The sequence below is a fragment of the Equus quagga genome, chromosome 4 (genome assembly GCF_021613505.1).
Source record: "Equus quagga isolate Etosha38 chromosome 4, UCLA_HA_Equagga_1.0, whole genome shotgun sequence".
In the NCBI taxonomy this organism is placed as follows: Eukaryota; Metazoa; Chordata; class Mammalia; order Perissodactyla; family Equidae; genus Equus; species Equus quagga.
In genome coordinates this window covers 84,048,570-84,065,482 of record NC_060270.1, presented here as the reverse complement: position 1 = coordinate 84,065,482, position 16,913 = coordinate 84,048,570, and the positions used below count along the sequence as shown (strand labels likewise).

Sequence of the window (16,913 nt, the reverse complement as noted above, 5' to 3'; positions counted from 1 at the left end):
TTGTTCTCTTGTTTTCTTTTCTGACCTTCTCAGTCTCTATTGCTAGATTCCTTTCTCCTTCTCTCTTAGTATTGGAATGCTTCCAGGCTCAGACCTTGATCCTCTGCTTTCTATCTTTCCTCACTTGTTGTAGAGTTCATATAGTTTCATAGTTTAACATACATCCACATTCTAACATTACCTAATTGATTTCAGGCTCTGTCCATCTGCTTACCTACTTTGCTTTTCCTTTTGGATGTCTAAAAATATTTCTAAAGTAGCATGCCTAAAAATAAACCTCTCATATGATCCACAAAATCTACTTCCCAAATCTCATTTAATGGCAACTCCATTTCCCAGAAACTCAAAGTAAAAACCTTGAAATCATAGTTGACCCCTCTCCTTCTCTCATGACTCCAAAATCAGGCAATATGATTGAATTACCTTCGAGATATGTCCAGGAGCTTGCTACCTTACATCAGCTTTACTGCAAGTATCCAGTTTTGAATCACCACCATATTTCTTTTGAATTAGTGCAATAACCTCTTGACCTGTCTTCTTGCTTGCCTTCTTAATCACAACACCATACCCAGAATGCTTCTTCTAAAACATAAATTAAATCACATCACATCTCTGATCAAAAATATCCAGTGTTTCCCTACCACAAAAGATGTAGTTCTCACAATGTCTTACAAAGCCTTACAAGATCTCACCTCTTGTTAATTCTATGACTTTATCTCCCAATACTATCCCTCTTATTCACTCCTTTGGGAAGCTTTACTATTTCTGAAACCCATAAGTACCTACAAATATAAGGCCTTTTTTTGTGTATGAGGAAGCTTGTTGCTGAGCTAACATCTGTGCCAATCTTCCTCTCTTTTGCATGGGATGCTGCCATAGTGTGGCTTGACAAGTGGTGCTAGGTCTGTTCCCAGGATCCAAACCTGTGAACCACAGGCTGCTAAAGCAGAGCAGGTATAGTTAACCACTATCCCACTGGGCTGGCCCCTATAAGGCCTTTCTTGAAATGTTCTCTTGGCCTAAAATATTCTTCAGCTGGATATCCTCCACGACTCAATTCCTCAACTCCTTCAAGTCTTTGCTCAAATGTCATCTTCTTATTGATAATTGCAGTCTATTACCCTATGCCCATCCTGGTATCCTCAATGTCCTGCTCTTTTTTTATTCCCATAGTACTTATCTTTGTTAAATTGCCATATATTTTACTCATGTGTTATTTTTATTATCTAATGTTTACTTCACCTTGCTATAAGTAAATTCCCAGATGGCAGGTATTTTTGCTGTATTTGCCACAACTGTAACCCTAATATCTAGAACAAGGCCCATCATGAAGTAGGTACTTAATTTTTTTAATAAATTAGAAGCAATAAGTTAATTGAAAATCTTTGGTATACACGACAATAGTATATTATCTTGAAAATTATCCTTTGTAAGTTATTCTTCTCATCCTTGGTATTCAACTCATCGAAAGTTCCAATATTTTTATCTGCAGATATATCCCGTTTTTGTCCACTTTTGTCTCTCAAAAACATAGTTTAAACTTCCACACTCTTCCTTTTGGCATCTGTTGAGTAAATCTCTGATTTTCCTGTAACCACTTTTGGTCCCCAGTCCTAAGCCGTCCTCCACATCATAGCCAAAATAATCTTAAAACATTAATCTGATCATCATATCTCCCTACTTAAATCTTTCTAATGGATTTCTATTGAAAAATCATTGGTTTACAAGCCTCTCCATGACATTGAACCTCATCTCCCACCACACCCCTCCCACTTCCTTACACACCTATGAACATAACACGTATCCACCCATGTCACATTTTGTTCTAGCCATAAATAGACCATATTTTATTCCTAAGAAGGCAACTTCTCTTCATTTCGGAATCTATACATGTTATTTCTTCTGCCTCCTCTAATTATCCTGATGAACCAAAACTCTTTTATTAAGAAGATGTCACTTTCATCTTTGTTACTGTCATTGAGATTGGGCTTGGTCTTGTTTAAGCATTGAAGATCTCAGCCTAGATAATGTATTTCAGGTCTTCCAAAAGGCCTAATTGAACCAATTGTTACTATTTGAAAGGACAGGCTCACAGAAAGATTGACTATCATCTAAAGAATATCAAGTTTATGTCCAGGAAGTAGCCTACAGGGTGACCTCATTATTATTCTAGGATCTGTTTAGGCTTGGAAATTGGATTATTAGTTTATCTTGAGAGTAATAGGACAGTAGGAAACTAATTTTAATGAAGCTGGCAAGAAAATGACATATAAAACTGAGAATTTCATGTATTTACAAACACACATACATATACACACATATTCATAATCTGAATGAATTTGATGAATGAGAGGCATTGCACCATAAGAGCCCAATGTATGTGTACATATTCATATATATATGTATATACATACACATATACCTCACCGCTACGTAGACTGAATATTCCTGTTCATCCACAAGATGCTCACCTAATGATTCTGGAGACACACTATCAACCTTTGCTTCTTGGGTCTGCCCGATGGCCCAGTGGTTAAGTTCATATGCTCTGCTTTGGCAGCCCAGGGTTTTGCCAGTTCGGATCCTGGGCACAGACATGGCACCTCTTATCAAGCCAAGCTGAGGCGGCGTCCCACATAGCACAATCAGAAGGACCTACAACTAGAATATGCAACTATGTATTCGGGGGCTTTGGGGAGAAGAAGAAGGAAAAGAAGAAGTTTGGCAACAGATGTTAGCTCGGGTGCCAATCTTTAAAAAAACAAAGAAACATTCACATCTTGACTCTTCTTTTTCTATGTGTTTGTTGTGTCTTAATCCACTTATAGGTACATGACGTATCCATTAAAGTCAACTTCTTTTGTCTCTTTGTGGTATTGTTTGCAAACCAGCTATATAGGTAAGATAAATGAATGAAACAGATTGGACATAGCATTAGGGACCCAGGTGAGAGAAATAAACTGAACACACATCTCATTAAGTCAGGGGGCAGCAGCTAATTGACTCTGCTATTCTGCAATGTTGGCCTGCTTTTGATATACTATCTTGTATATCCTTAATTTTTAAGAAAAACCAAAAGTTTGAATTTTTAAAGTGATTTCTTCTTAACTTTAAAGTTAGAATCTACATAAAAGTTTGTTTTCAACTTTAACTTAAATTTAGTCCTCAACCTACCATTTGCGATCTCTGCTTTCAGATAACTCTGCATTATGTCTCTTAAATTGTAAATGTCAGAAGGTACCTTGCTTCCTTAGTTGCAGGCCGCTCACCTAGGGAGATGACATCAAAATTGTCTTGTAAGTGTTAAATTTTTCGCGTCTGACTAGGGCCTGAAAATTCATAATTAGCATTAGATACATCCTTAAGATGGTATAAAATGCAGACCTACATAGAATGGATAATATTTTAAATTGTTACATAATTTAATGTTTAGAAGTGAAAGACTTTTGTAGATCGTCTAATCCAAAGCCTTTATTTTTGATGTTCTATAATACGTAGAGAGGCTAGGACTAGGTCTTAAACCAAGTTTCTGAGTCCAAATTTAATGTGTTTTTTAGTCTTCCATGATATCTTTTGTTTACCTGATAGTGTGAATCACGGTTTTGAGAGCCAGTTAGCTTTTTATGGAGGGAGAGTACTAAATCATAAGAAATAAGTTTAAAGAACATTGAGCAAGCTAAAAAAAAAAAAAAAAAAGCAAAAAGAGTGTAAGATCACAAACCATATTGAGTCTCTAATCCAAAGACAAATTTGTTCTTTTTCAAAAATTTTCTGAGAATTGTATATTTGTTTGGTTTCTTTTCCCCTAACAGGAGTTTGTGCTAGGTTGGAATGGTCTTAATGTAGATAAAGAGTCTTAAAATTATTCAGATTGAAATAATCTGTTCTTCAGAATAAATCATAGATGGAAGCCACAGGTTTCATCCCTGAGTTGGTTTTGGAAATCTTACATATTTTAGCTTTAAATGTAGCTTTTTCTTGGTTCTTTTTGAAATCCTCCATTGCTATATTAGTTTCCTGATTAAAATAAAATAATAAATATCTAGATGTATTATAACATTATGAAACTACACAGTTTCGTAATGTTCAGAATTTGTCTAGTCATTATTTTACTTCTATTTCCTAGTTTATGAGAATTTAATCTGATTCATATTTTGTGGACCAAAATGGGTAGCCTTTTCATTTAGTGTGACATACATCACACACACACAGACACACACAATTTCTGTAGAGTGGCTTTACATCTTTATTTTAATGCATTACATTAGGAGATAATTAACTTTAGTAAAATGAACTGAATTTTCTTAGATGTGCATTAAGATATAAAAAACCACAAACAAATAAAATATGTAACCACTTCAATCTATCATTTTGTTAACACTATTTTCTTAAAGTATATTGCTAACTACAGGAATTTTGTTAAAAAGAGAGTATTTCCATGGCTCAAATGCTTGAACTCCCTTTCACAGGTTTTCCTCTTTCCTTGATTTCAAACAAATGTCCCCAGTGACTTATATCTTTAGTTTACTGCAGCTGGAATTGCGACAGATACCTTATAATCCGCAGCTGTAAAGCATTACTAGTTTAAAATAGTAACCTCTAATTTTGTAACAATCAGACTGCCAATTTTTCTGTAAGATTTAAGTGTTTCATTCATTCGACTAATATGTCTCTGCTAAGAAGAATGCCTCAGGCCTCAAAACTTTGGCTGTGTATTTAGAGAGCTTATTAGGAAACAAAGCACCCATCTGGAGAAAACAGTCAAAATGTGTCTTCTACTTTGAGTGATATGAGCAATGCCTTTTGTTGTCAGGGTAAGCACAAGCCTCTGCAGTCTTTTAAACATGAAGCATTTCATTAGTGCCTGCAGTTTATTGGCCTATCCATCTAGTGAACTAGCCAAAGGGGCAAATGAAGTAGTGTATTTTCTTCTTCTTTCCAGTCTGATGTGTTTGTTTGGTTTTATTTTCAGCCTCTTTGGAGGCAAGTGGCTTAGCTTTCCCGTTTCTGTTTTCCCATGTCAGACTCCCTTTCCTGTGTTTTCTCACTTTTTGTATTTACCTAATCGACTTTGAGCCTCTTCATAAATTGTTCATTATATCAACATCCTACAGAAGTTTCTGTCTTCCACTCTCCAGCCAACATCCAGTCAATGAGTCCCTTTTATGTGGCTAATACTGGTCACAATCCTGGTCAAGCTATGAGCAATAAAAAGCAATTACTTCATTCCTAAGGAGCTCACTATAAAGGCTGCTTTCCTAATTTGCCATAGGTTCCTTGACATTAGGACAGACTGTCCTCTTGATGTCTTGTTGTTGCTGTTCTTCTGTTCAGTTCTGCTCTCTTTCGGTGTTGAGAACAGCCATTATTCTCTGAGAATCATCCTGTCACTTCATGACTTTAGGTTGAATTTATTGGATGTTACCATCCTTTACCACATATTCTAACTACTTTGTTTGATCCTGGAATGACGTTAGAGATTCCTTGACCCAGGAGCCGGAGAATAAATATATAGATTTAAATGGCTCTACAACTCATCAATGTCTCTTGTGCTTAGCATTGAAAAGTAACATTTTTCTCTTTCCCTAATCCATGTTCTTTACCCTAGAAACGTGACCTAAATTGGATTTATCCTTCTAGAATTCACCATTGGTAGAATCTTCAGCAACCTGCTTATCTCAAAACGTATCACTAAGTCAAACTTATGAATGCTCTGTGAACATAGGAATTTGGAATCTTAATCATCAGCAGTCTGGATTTAGAAGTGTAGAATGGAAAGATAGTCAGCACTTTTTTTTGAGTATGAGTGAAATAAAATGAAAATCCAAAATTCAAAAAATTGGAGCTTTGCATGAAATATTCATATCTTAGCAAGGATACCATCAGGTTAGAAAATCATGTGTATATATTTACATGTGATAGAGAGAAAATAAGTATTTTTCTATGCTCATGCTAGATAACCAGTATCATATTCTTTGCATGCTAAAGGTTTGCTCTAATGGTATTAGAAAATGATAAATATGCTCCAACAGGCTCCAAATAGTTTCTAATGGTGATTTTTTTCCATTGTGTCTGATTTATAAATTTATGTCTTACACTGACATCCCCATGCCATTCGTTGATATATTTACTTTTAAATGCTGCCAAATGAGAAAAAAAAAGTAAAGCTAATTGAAATGATACTGGAACATTTGAAAATGACTTTGTGGTTTGGCTAGACAGATCTTTATATTCTACCTATCTATGAATATTATTTACTTGGCGTTTCTGGACCGTGTTGTATTGCAGAGTGCTATATATTTAACTTCAGTTAGCTATGAGATATCACTGGGTAGATGGATAATATTTACTGTTAGAGTTGAGAAATAGGGCACCATAAAATTTCATAATTTCAGTTTTTGAACCAGTTGGTGAAAAGAGTGGAAATAAAGGTCGTTAGAAATTTCGATGGGTCCTGTGTTTACTTCAAACCATATTCCACTTCCTGCGATCCCAGTAATCACAGAGCAGACAGTGACTTGCAATTCCTGTTTCTTGGCATCTCATATTCTCTTTGAGAAGTTCAGTTCTCCACTTTTTATCCAAGTCCACTCCTTAATAAAATTTGTTCACTGGTATACCATACAAGAAACTTCATTGTTAAAAACCCATATTTCTACTGGTTGCCAGGTCTTAACTATGCTTTTATGCATTGACTACATGTCTAGTTTTGTCACCTTCAAATAATTACTTCTCTTCTTGCTATAATACCCGTGGGAATCCCTTATCACTTCTGGGTATGCACAATGAACCTGACCATGGCAAATTAATTACTACACTAGCTCCTGCTGAAAGTGATCAAGTTAATTGAAGGGCACAGAGCATACGTTATTTTTCTTGTTGTCTATTCCCAATGAATTCTCTTACCTTTGTCTCATAATAATTCAGTAATACAATATTAAGTAGAAAATCCAATCTAGCAGCTGTAATATAAAGGACAGAGATTGTAACTTTCCCCAAAAAAGATGTTTAAATACAGTATCTCTCTAAGTGTGTCTATCTGTACTAATATCCTTTTTTAAATTTAAATCAAATTATATATGCTAAGAATGCAGAGCAACTGGGACTTCCTTAAATTGCTGAAAATAATGTCTATTGGTATGAACTTTTTGAAAAAATTTTCTAGCATTATCCATTCAAGCTAAGCATATGTGAACCTTAAGACTCAATAATTTTATTCTTTGTTAAGTATCCAACAGAAATGAGTATTTGTGTCCAAAAGACATGTACAAGAATATTCACGACCAGTTGCAATGGCCAAAAACTGTAACAAGCCAAATGGATTTCATTGGTAAAACAGTACACAAATTGTGGTATATTGATAAAATGAAATACTACCCAGCAGTAATAAAAAGTATGAATAACTGACATGTACAGCAATATGGATGAATTTCACAGACACAATGTTGAGTAAAAGAAGTCAGGAATAGAAGAGTGTTATTCTATTTATATGGATTTGTTTAAGCTAATCTCTGGTGTTAGGTATCAGAATTATTGTTACTCTCAGAGGAATACTGACGGGGAGAGGTCACAGGTAAACTTTCTATGAATCCAGAATTATTGTAGCAGGATGGTGGTTAAACAGAGGCAGTGAGAGGTGAAACTCGAATGAGTTGTACACTTAAAATTTATGACATTATACATCTATAAAAGTTAAGAATAACATAAAGTATGTCGGGTATTTTTTAAATCTATGTAACAACTAATACCTGACTATGTTAATACGATTTTCCCATAATCTCATTGTATAGATACAGAAAAGTCCACTAATTTGCTTTTGAAAATACTGTGGTTTGTTGTTTTGCTTTCTTTTAGTGTCCTGAATTTAAAAGACCCAGGGACATTGCAGTTGACTGGGTTGCTGGAAATATTTATTGGACTGATCATTCTAGAATGCACTGGTTCAGTTACTACACCACTCACTGGACCAGTCTGAGGTACTCTGTCAACGTAGGGCAACTGAATGGCCCCAACTGCACCAGACTCTTAACAAATATGGCTGGAGAACCCTATGCTATTGCTGTAAATCCTAAAAGAGGGTAGGTTAATGATTTGATTATTTATATTTCTTGATATGAGTATCCACTTTTAAAGATTGTCCCACCTGTGCTCTATAGTTTAATTTCTTATGAATGTTTAACGTACAATAGATTCACAAGACTTCTGAAAATCACTCTACTTCTCCTTATGTACAAAAAGTATGTCCTTTTCACATCAAACGGTGGTGCAAAATATTTTTCCTGAAAGGTTGCTACATGTACATTCTGTGTGTGTGTGTTTTATGTGTGCCTTGCAGAATAATGAAACTGAAGTGATAAACACATAGCCAGTGCTGTTAATCTAAAATTGAATTTTTGAGACATTAAACATAATAAATATAATATTAAACATGTTAAGTGTAGAGTATTAGTGTTTTTGGCTATTTGTGATAATAAAAGATGGAGGCATAGGTATGAACAAATTTAAGCAATTTAATACAAATGTTTCCTTTCTTTTACTTGAGTTTTTCCTTTCTTTTTAATTTTACATTTATAAACAATGACCAAAAAAGAAATGCTAATTAAAACTCCTAATCACCCAAAAATTGGATCATTAGATCCTGAATAAAAAGAGGCAGTTATTATTCATCTTCTAGAATTATGTAGTGTGGTGTCTTCTAAATGAAAGAATGATTTATGTCTCTGATAAAATAGTTACTTTATCAAATAAAAAGCATATCGATGCAGCATTCACAATAACATGAGTATTCTGTCTTAACAAGAGGATAGTTTCAAGTGTTGTAAATACTTTTCTTCTGAAATGTTCATGAAATTTTCAAAATTGAATTTTTGATTTCAAATAATGAGCTATAGTATGTCCTATTAAACAGTGTCTCTCAAATTTTAGTGCATAGGTAAGACAGTTGAAAATGTCAACACTTAGGGCCCTCTTTGGAGGTCGCCATTCTGTAGATTTAGAGTTGTTTCTAGGAATATGCTTTTTCAGAGACTGTAGGGTGATTCTGATGCACACAGACTGAAGAGACACAATGCTTTGGGGAGCAGAGTGGGGTTATAAGAGCACCATCACCAGGCTAACCAACTTGACTTGCCTCTTTAGGATGATGTACTGGACCGTTGTTGGGGACCACTCCCACATAGAAGAAGCAGCCATGGATGGTACTCTGAGAAGGATTTTAGTACAAAAGAATTTGCAGAGACCCACAGGTATGATGTATTTCTGACAGTCTAAAATGGGAAGCAGTATGCTAAGCGTGTTAATGTTACAATTCTTTCTAGTTTTGTTGGCAATATAGTCATTTTATAAGAGGATAAAATAATTTATAGTATGAATTTATGAAAGTCATTAACATATCATGTTGCATTTACCCAACTTGAAAATCAGATCCTCATCCTACTGCCAGTGATATTATGGGGATATTATTTGAAAATTGCCTAAGTTTTAAGCTATTAGTAGGATTTCACATGCATGAAATTTTGACAGTTTATAGAAATGTATTAGGGTGTTTTTATAGTTATGTGTTAATGATGTTGGGATAGATGGTAATATTCCTACAGGATGAAAGACTAAAAGGACAGAGAGGTGGGAAAACATAACTTTTCTGAAAGACAGATGTTATGATTCCTTGCCTTTTCATTTACACCTCTTTTCAATCTGGCTTTAGTCTCCCTCCTAGCCATGTTATCCAAGTTATCACTCCAAACTCTCTGTACTCCTAGCACTGCCCAGGAGCTCAGATTTTTTTCTGCCTTCCTGCTCTTTCTCCCATTTCATTTTCCTCCCAGATCCCCCATCTAGAGCGCCTTTCCAACTTTTGGATACCTAACTGAATCTTACCTAACATGTAAGGTCTATATATACCCAGCAAAAGGACAGAATACATTTTCTATAGCACATATTAACAGTTATGCTTTGTAGTATCTTTTGTAGTTTAAAATTTATGTATATTTGGCACATATATTCTTATTAACTTTTAATGTGCCTTTGCCTTTTCCTCCAACGCAATTGTTTTTACTCTTTATGGGAAGGAGGAGTCTTTGGGATTTAGTTCATTTACATCAATGTGTCTCTATTCGGTGATTTAACAAATACTAATTGAACATCCACCTGGTACTACAAATTGTTCCAGATGCTGAAGAAACAATTTCCTACCCTTGTGAAGAGAATTTCAACTCTCATGAAACTTATCTTCCTATAGAGGATAGAATATATATTATACATCAGGTCATAAAGTCATAAGCAATATAAGAAAAAACATACTAAGGGATGAGCAGTTATTGGGAGGGGTACCATTTTAGTTATGATTATCAGAGAAGTCATCTTTAGAAAGGTGATATTTGAGAAGATAACTGAATGAAGAGAGGTAGAAAGCTGTATGAATACGTGAGGAGAGAGCTTTCCAAGCAGAGAGAACAGCAAGTTATGAGTTAGGAAGGAGCTTAACATGTGTAATAAACAGCAAGAACACTAGCATGCCTAGAAGCATATGAGCAACTCGGGAGAATGGTACATGTGAGGGTGACAAGGTGGCCAGGTGCAGCTCATCTAGGACCCGGAACACACTGGTGAGAACTGGATTCTATTCCAGCTTTGAGGGGAGCCATTAGAGGGAATTGAGGAGGAGAGTGGCATGATTTGCTCAAACACTATTTTCATATTTTAAAGAACTTCGTACTTCAGTGTCTTAACTTTTTATTTTCAACTTATTTTAGACATGTAGAAAAGTTGCAAAATTAATTTAAAAAATTCTTTTGTGATGTTAACATCTTACATAATCATAGTATGTGTAACATGATTTTACCTTAAGGAACGACTCTGACAACAGTTTATAGAATTGCCTGTTGAAGGGTTCTTAGGAGGGAGCCTGAGACAGAGATTCTTCTAAAGATTATTTATGAAGTTTACTCAGGAGAAACCTGTAAAAGATGGAGAGAGAAAGAGAAAAGTCTTAATAAGACTTTGTCTCAGGTAAAGTCTAGTCTGAGCTTGAGAAACAGGGAACGTGCTTCGGAGCATAAATCCCATGACAGGCAAGAGAGTCAGCTTTTTATGGGCCCTATCAGTCATTGGTTGGCCTTTGGACTCTAACTTCCCAATCAAGGCTGCTGTAGACACTTGAGCACAATTTTCTGGAAGGGGGCAAGTGTGAGTCCTTAACTACCAAACCAACAATTGGGAGATGGGTACCAAGTAAAGGAAATTAGCGTCTCCTACAGTGGGCCAGGTGAAAGATGCATGTACTGAGCATCTTCCACATGCTAGCCATTCTGCTCAGCACAATGGATAGCTTAATCATGAAGATAACTCAGTCTCTTTTCTCATGGAGTTTACATCTGAGAAGGAAAAATACAAATAAACCTGCATAGAAGTAACTGTAGTTTGGGGGAAATGTAAGAATTGTTACAGGTCTTACAATGTTATGGGAGTTCAGAGGCAAGAAAGAGTACCTCCAATACAGAAAAAGTATGTGAAAAGTGTCATTTAAACAAGTGTTTGAATGATGGGTAGACATTTGAAAGGTGGGCAGATAATTGATCATGGAGTATTTTTTATCAAGGTGTTCTTTGGAGTCAGATGCACATGGTTTTGAATCCCAGGAGGCCATTTTATAGTGAAGAGACCATAGAAAGTACCATTGACTCATGCTAAGCAGGTAACAAGAACTGGTCAGACATCCATAGGGACATGCTGAAATAGTAGTTGGTGTGAGGCTCTCTATCTCACGTGTAGTGAGCATATGAGTTTTCTTCCCAGCAACTCTGTTCTGAGAACTTCTGCTCCACTTATAAGAGTAGACTCTGAGAAGCTATTCATTCATTCAACCAATATTTGTTGTGAGCCTGGTGAGTGTCAGGCATGATTCTAGGCATTTGGAAAATAGGAATGAACACACAATTATAAATCCCTGTCCTCCTAGTGCTTAGATTCTAGTGGTGGGCAGAGGACTGTGATGAGAACAGTAAAAATATATTTTAAAAGTAAATTATAAAGTAAGTTATGAGGGATTCAGTGCTATTGAGAAAAGAGTGAAAATAGAGCAGGAAGAAGTGTCAGGAATGGGGGAGGGTAGGTTGTAGTATAATATTATCAAGTCATTAGAGTAGAACTTTTGAGAAGGTGGCACTTGAGCACAGGTTGTGTGATGCTGTCACTCATCCACAGGCAAATGTTGGAGGTGTGGATACAACTCAAGCAGTCAATCAGGTAGAGATATCTCACAGATAATGGAAAATTTAGTTCTGGAACTCAAAGCAGAACTAGAAGTTTAGTCTGGGGAATTAATAACAGAAAGCTGATATTTAAAGTTGCTGGAGTTGTTAAGATGGACACAGGAGAGGAAAACAAAGAAGCTTTTTAGGGAAGAATTTTATGAGACGTTTAGAAGAGTCAAGGTCAAAAGTGAGCAAATGGGAGAAAGGTGTCAGCAATAGGAGCAAAACAACAGAATTCAGTGTCACAAAAGCTGAAGGAAGAATTTCAAAAAGAAGATGGTCCCCTGTTAGGCATGGCATAGTGCCTTACACAGAAGAAATCTGAGTAGTAGAAAGAGCATAAGCCTTTCAGTTATATAGGCTTGAGCTAAAATTGAGCAACCTGTGTAAACTTTTGAGCATCAGTTTTCTTACTTGTAAAATGTATATAATAATATTTACCTTACAGAGAATTCATAACAATTCATTTAAATCAGATAGTAAAACCAATATAAATTGATTAGTGTAATTCCTTGAAAATCTAAGAGGCTAAAAATAATTATAAAAATAATGTACTATTCTAAAGCCATGTACTGTTCTAAAACCTTGCATATGTATCCCAGGCAATGTCCACTGTAACCCCTAACACTGATAATTATTTTTATCCACATCTAAAAAAGTCATTTAGTATATTTGGTTAATTTGATTCATTTTTTCATTATATGTCAATTAGAATTCTGTAGGTTAAAAAAGTCTACAAGCCACATGTGAAAATCTATTGCTTTACTTCATGTTTACCTGCTTAATAAGTGACTTTCTTGATGTTGGAAATACTGGTTTTGTATTCTTAAGCAGGATTTTATTTCCATCAAGCAGAAATATCTCTCAATGTTATCTTTAAAGTGACTAATAACTCCGGAGTATTGTCATGCCAAATTTTATTGATTCACAAATGAGTCAAAAGCAAATTTCAGGAGATTTTTAGGAAGTAATAGATAATTTAGATTTCATAAATAGCATATTACTAGAAAGCAGTAATGAAAAGTTGACCGTCAGTCATTATACTGTTAGAAGTAATCAACAACTACAGCAAAGTTGCAGGGTATAAAATCAATTTGCATAAATCAGTAGCATTTCTATACTCCAGTAATGAACCAACAGAAAAAGAACTCAAGAATACAATACCATTCACAATCGCAACAAAAAGAATAAAATACCTTGGGGTAAATTTAACTAAGGAAGTGAAGGACTTATATAATGAAAATTACAAGGCCTTTCTGAGAGAATTGGATGACGACATAAGGAGATGGAAAGACATTTGATGTACATGGATTGGAAGAATAAACATAGTTAAAATGTCTATTCTACCTAAAGCAATCTACAGATTCAACGCCATCCCAATCAGAATCCCAATGACATTCTTTACAGAATTAGAACAAAGAATCCTAAAATTCATATGGGGCAACAAAAGACCCCGAATTGCTAAAACAATCCTGAGAAAAAAGAACAAAACGGGAGGCATCACAATCCCTGACTTCAAAACATACTACAAAGCTACAGTAATCAAAACAGCATGGTACTGGTACAAAAACAGGTGCACAGATCAATGGAACAAAATTGAAAGCCCAGAAATAAAACCACACATCTATGGACAGCTTATCTTTGACAAAGGAGCTGAGGGCATACAATGGAGAAAAGAAAGTCTTTTCAACAAATGGTGCTGGGAAAACTGGAAAGCCACATATAAAAGAATGAAAATTGACCATTCTTTTTCACCATTCACCAAAATAAACTCAAAATGGATTAAAGACCTAAAGGTGAGACCTGAAACCATAAGGCTTCTGGAAGAAAACGTAGGCAGTACACTCTTTGACATCAGTATTAAAAGGATCTTTTCGGACACCATGCCTTCTCGGAGAAGGGAAACAATAGAAAGAATAAACAAATGGGATTTCATCAGATTAAAGAGCTTCTTCAAGGCAAATGAAAACAGGATTGAAACAAAAAAACAACCCACTAACTGGGAAAAAATATTTGCAAGTCATATATCTGACAAAGCCTTAATATCCTTAATATATAAAGAACTCTCACAACTCAATCACAAAACATCAAACAACCCAATCAAAAAATGGGCTGGAGACATGAACAGACATTTCTCCAAAGAAGATATAATGATGGCCAATAGGCACATGAAAAGATGCTCATCATCGCTGATCATCAGGGAAATGCAAATCAAAACTGCACTAAGATATCATCTTACACCCGTTAGAATGACAAAAATATCTAAAACTAATAGCAACAAATGTTGGAGAGCTTGTGGAGAAAAAGGAACCCTTATACACTGCTGGTGGGAATGCAAACTGGTGCAGCCACTATGGAAAACAGTATGGAGATTCCTCAAAAAACTAAAAATAGAACTACCATACGATCCAGCCATCCCACTATTGGGTATTTATCCAAAGAGCCTGAAGTCAGCAATCCCAAAAGTCCTGTGCACCCCAATGTTTATTGCAGCACTGTTTACAATAGCCAAGATGTGGAAGCAACCTAAGTGCCCATCAACAGACGAATGGATAAAGAAGATGTGGTACATATATACAATGGAATACTACTCAGCTGCAAAACAGAACAAAATCATTCCATTTGCAATAACATGGATGGACCTTGAGAGAATTATGTTAAGTGAAATAAGCCAGCAAGAGAAAGATAATCTGTGTATGACTCCCCTCATATGAGGAATTTAAAACTATGGACCAAGAACAGTTTAGTGGATACCAGGGGAAAGGTGGGGTGGGGGGTGGGCACAAAGGGTGAAGTGGTGCACCTACAACATGACTGACAAACATTAATGTACAATTGAAATTTCACAAGATTGTAACCTATCAATAACTCAATAAAAAATTTAAAAAAAAAGCATTACTGATATTCTTTTTATATCCCCTGTAGAATATTATAGTGCTTATAATTAGTGTGTGCTTAAGAACAATTTTTTGTTGAATGAATGAAGAGATGAATGCCTACAATTTTTAATACTCTAACCCATGGTAAGGTTTTAAGGCCTCTTTTAACAAATGCCACACATTTTTTTATTAGGCACCATATTAAACACAAGAAACAATCTATCTTCTGATTCAGTCATGTGATGGTTGAGTACCATGCTCCGTGAGAGCAGAATGTGATCTGTTTTGTTCTTTGCTACATACCTAGTACTTCGCAGCGTATGGTGCAAGGGAGGTGCATTATGAATATATGTTGGGTTAATGAATACTGTGTCAATTAAGGACACTTGCCAGTTTTCCCTCCAGTAGGAGGGTATGTAGGATTATGTGAGTGTGAATACATACCATATTATTGGATATCTAGAAGCTTATTTATGTTGCCTTTAGCTCCTCTCAAATTGTGATAATTTCTGAGAGAATAAAGAAATACACACTGGCCCTGGCTCAGTCATAATTATTAGATTCATTCAGTAAATTCTTTATTCTTGGTCAACAAAAGATCTCTAATGAAATAAAATGGATAAGAACTTAAGGACTATTTTGCAATTCCTTGATGCATTTATTTTATTAACACATAAATAAGAGTGTGTGTGTCTGCGTGTGTGCATGTATATGAAAAAATATGATATGCAATATATAAGAAAAAATATAAACATATATGTGAAAAAATAACTTTAATGTAGTTTGGAATCTAAACTCTAAGTAGGCAACCTATCTCAAAAAATACTATTACCAATTTTTGAAAATGAATTTGACACAGTGATAAATATTTTCAGTTTTTTGGACCACTCTTATCACCTCTTAAATCAAGAATATGGTAGTGCACACTTGCTGGTTATTACTGCCTTACAAATCTTGGCTTTCCTTTAACACAAAATGTGTATAATATTTTTCTCTATTTCTGAAAACACAGTGATTTTAATTTATTGCTCTCTCCAAGTCTTATCTCTTAAATATCCCATTGGTACTATGGTCATTTCTCATAAGATTTTCTTTTACCATTTTCTTTTTCTTCTTTTTAGAACACAGTAGAAATAGGAGAACTAGTGGATCTTGCAAAATTTCAGAGTTCAGCAAAAGTGAAATTCAAAAATCCCTAGAATGTAATAGTAGTCTTGGTATTGTGGGAGATATTAAGAAAATGACTATACGATTGGCGTCATTATCATGCATTCCTAAAAATTAGTGAGCATGTTTCTCTATCTTTTATAAGCCTTCTAAACTGTGATTCCATTATGCTTGATGGCATTTTATTTTAAATTTTCTGTAATTATATTTACTTGGTTCCAAATATTCATCATTCTCAGTTCAGATAAGAATAACTTTCTCGGGAATTGATTTTTTTCTCCATTTTATTATTGTTTCTTTATTAAACACAAAAAGGAGATATGATATATTAAAGCTAGAAATGAACTTCTTTCATATACACTTGATTCTCATCTCTATAACGAGAAAAGTTAGTTGATTCCTTTATTAACTTTTTAATTTAAAAGACTATCTCTTTTATTAAAAGGATTAAGGAAAAATCAAAATTATCGATTTGTGGATTTTTTGGAATTTAAATCCCACTCATCTAAAAGCTTTGTTATATAATTTTTATCTAGATGTAATTCCATCCAGTAGTTCAGTATGTGACCAGTACTGATAAAGATGGGTATGTCTTAGACAAGCCTAGACTAATAAT

General features: G+C 34.9%; 1 protein-coding gene across 1 annotated transcript in view; it reads left to right on the top strand.

The window, feature by feature from the left end:
• Positions 1-16,913, top strand: part of LRP1B (LDL receptor related protein 1B) — a 1,825,183-nt gene that overhangs the window by 1,721,678 nt on the left and 86,592 nt on the right. Inside the window, exons 78-79 of the mRNA XM_046659286.1 lie at positions 7,855-8,078; positions 9,139-9,245. Of these exons, the coding sequence (XP_046515242.1) occupies positions 7,855-8,078; positions 9,139-9,245 (331 nt within the window). The remainder of the gene's footprint in view (positions 1-7,854; positions 8,079-9,138; positions 9,246-16,913) is intronic.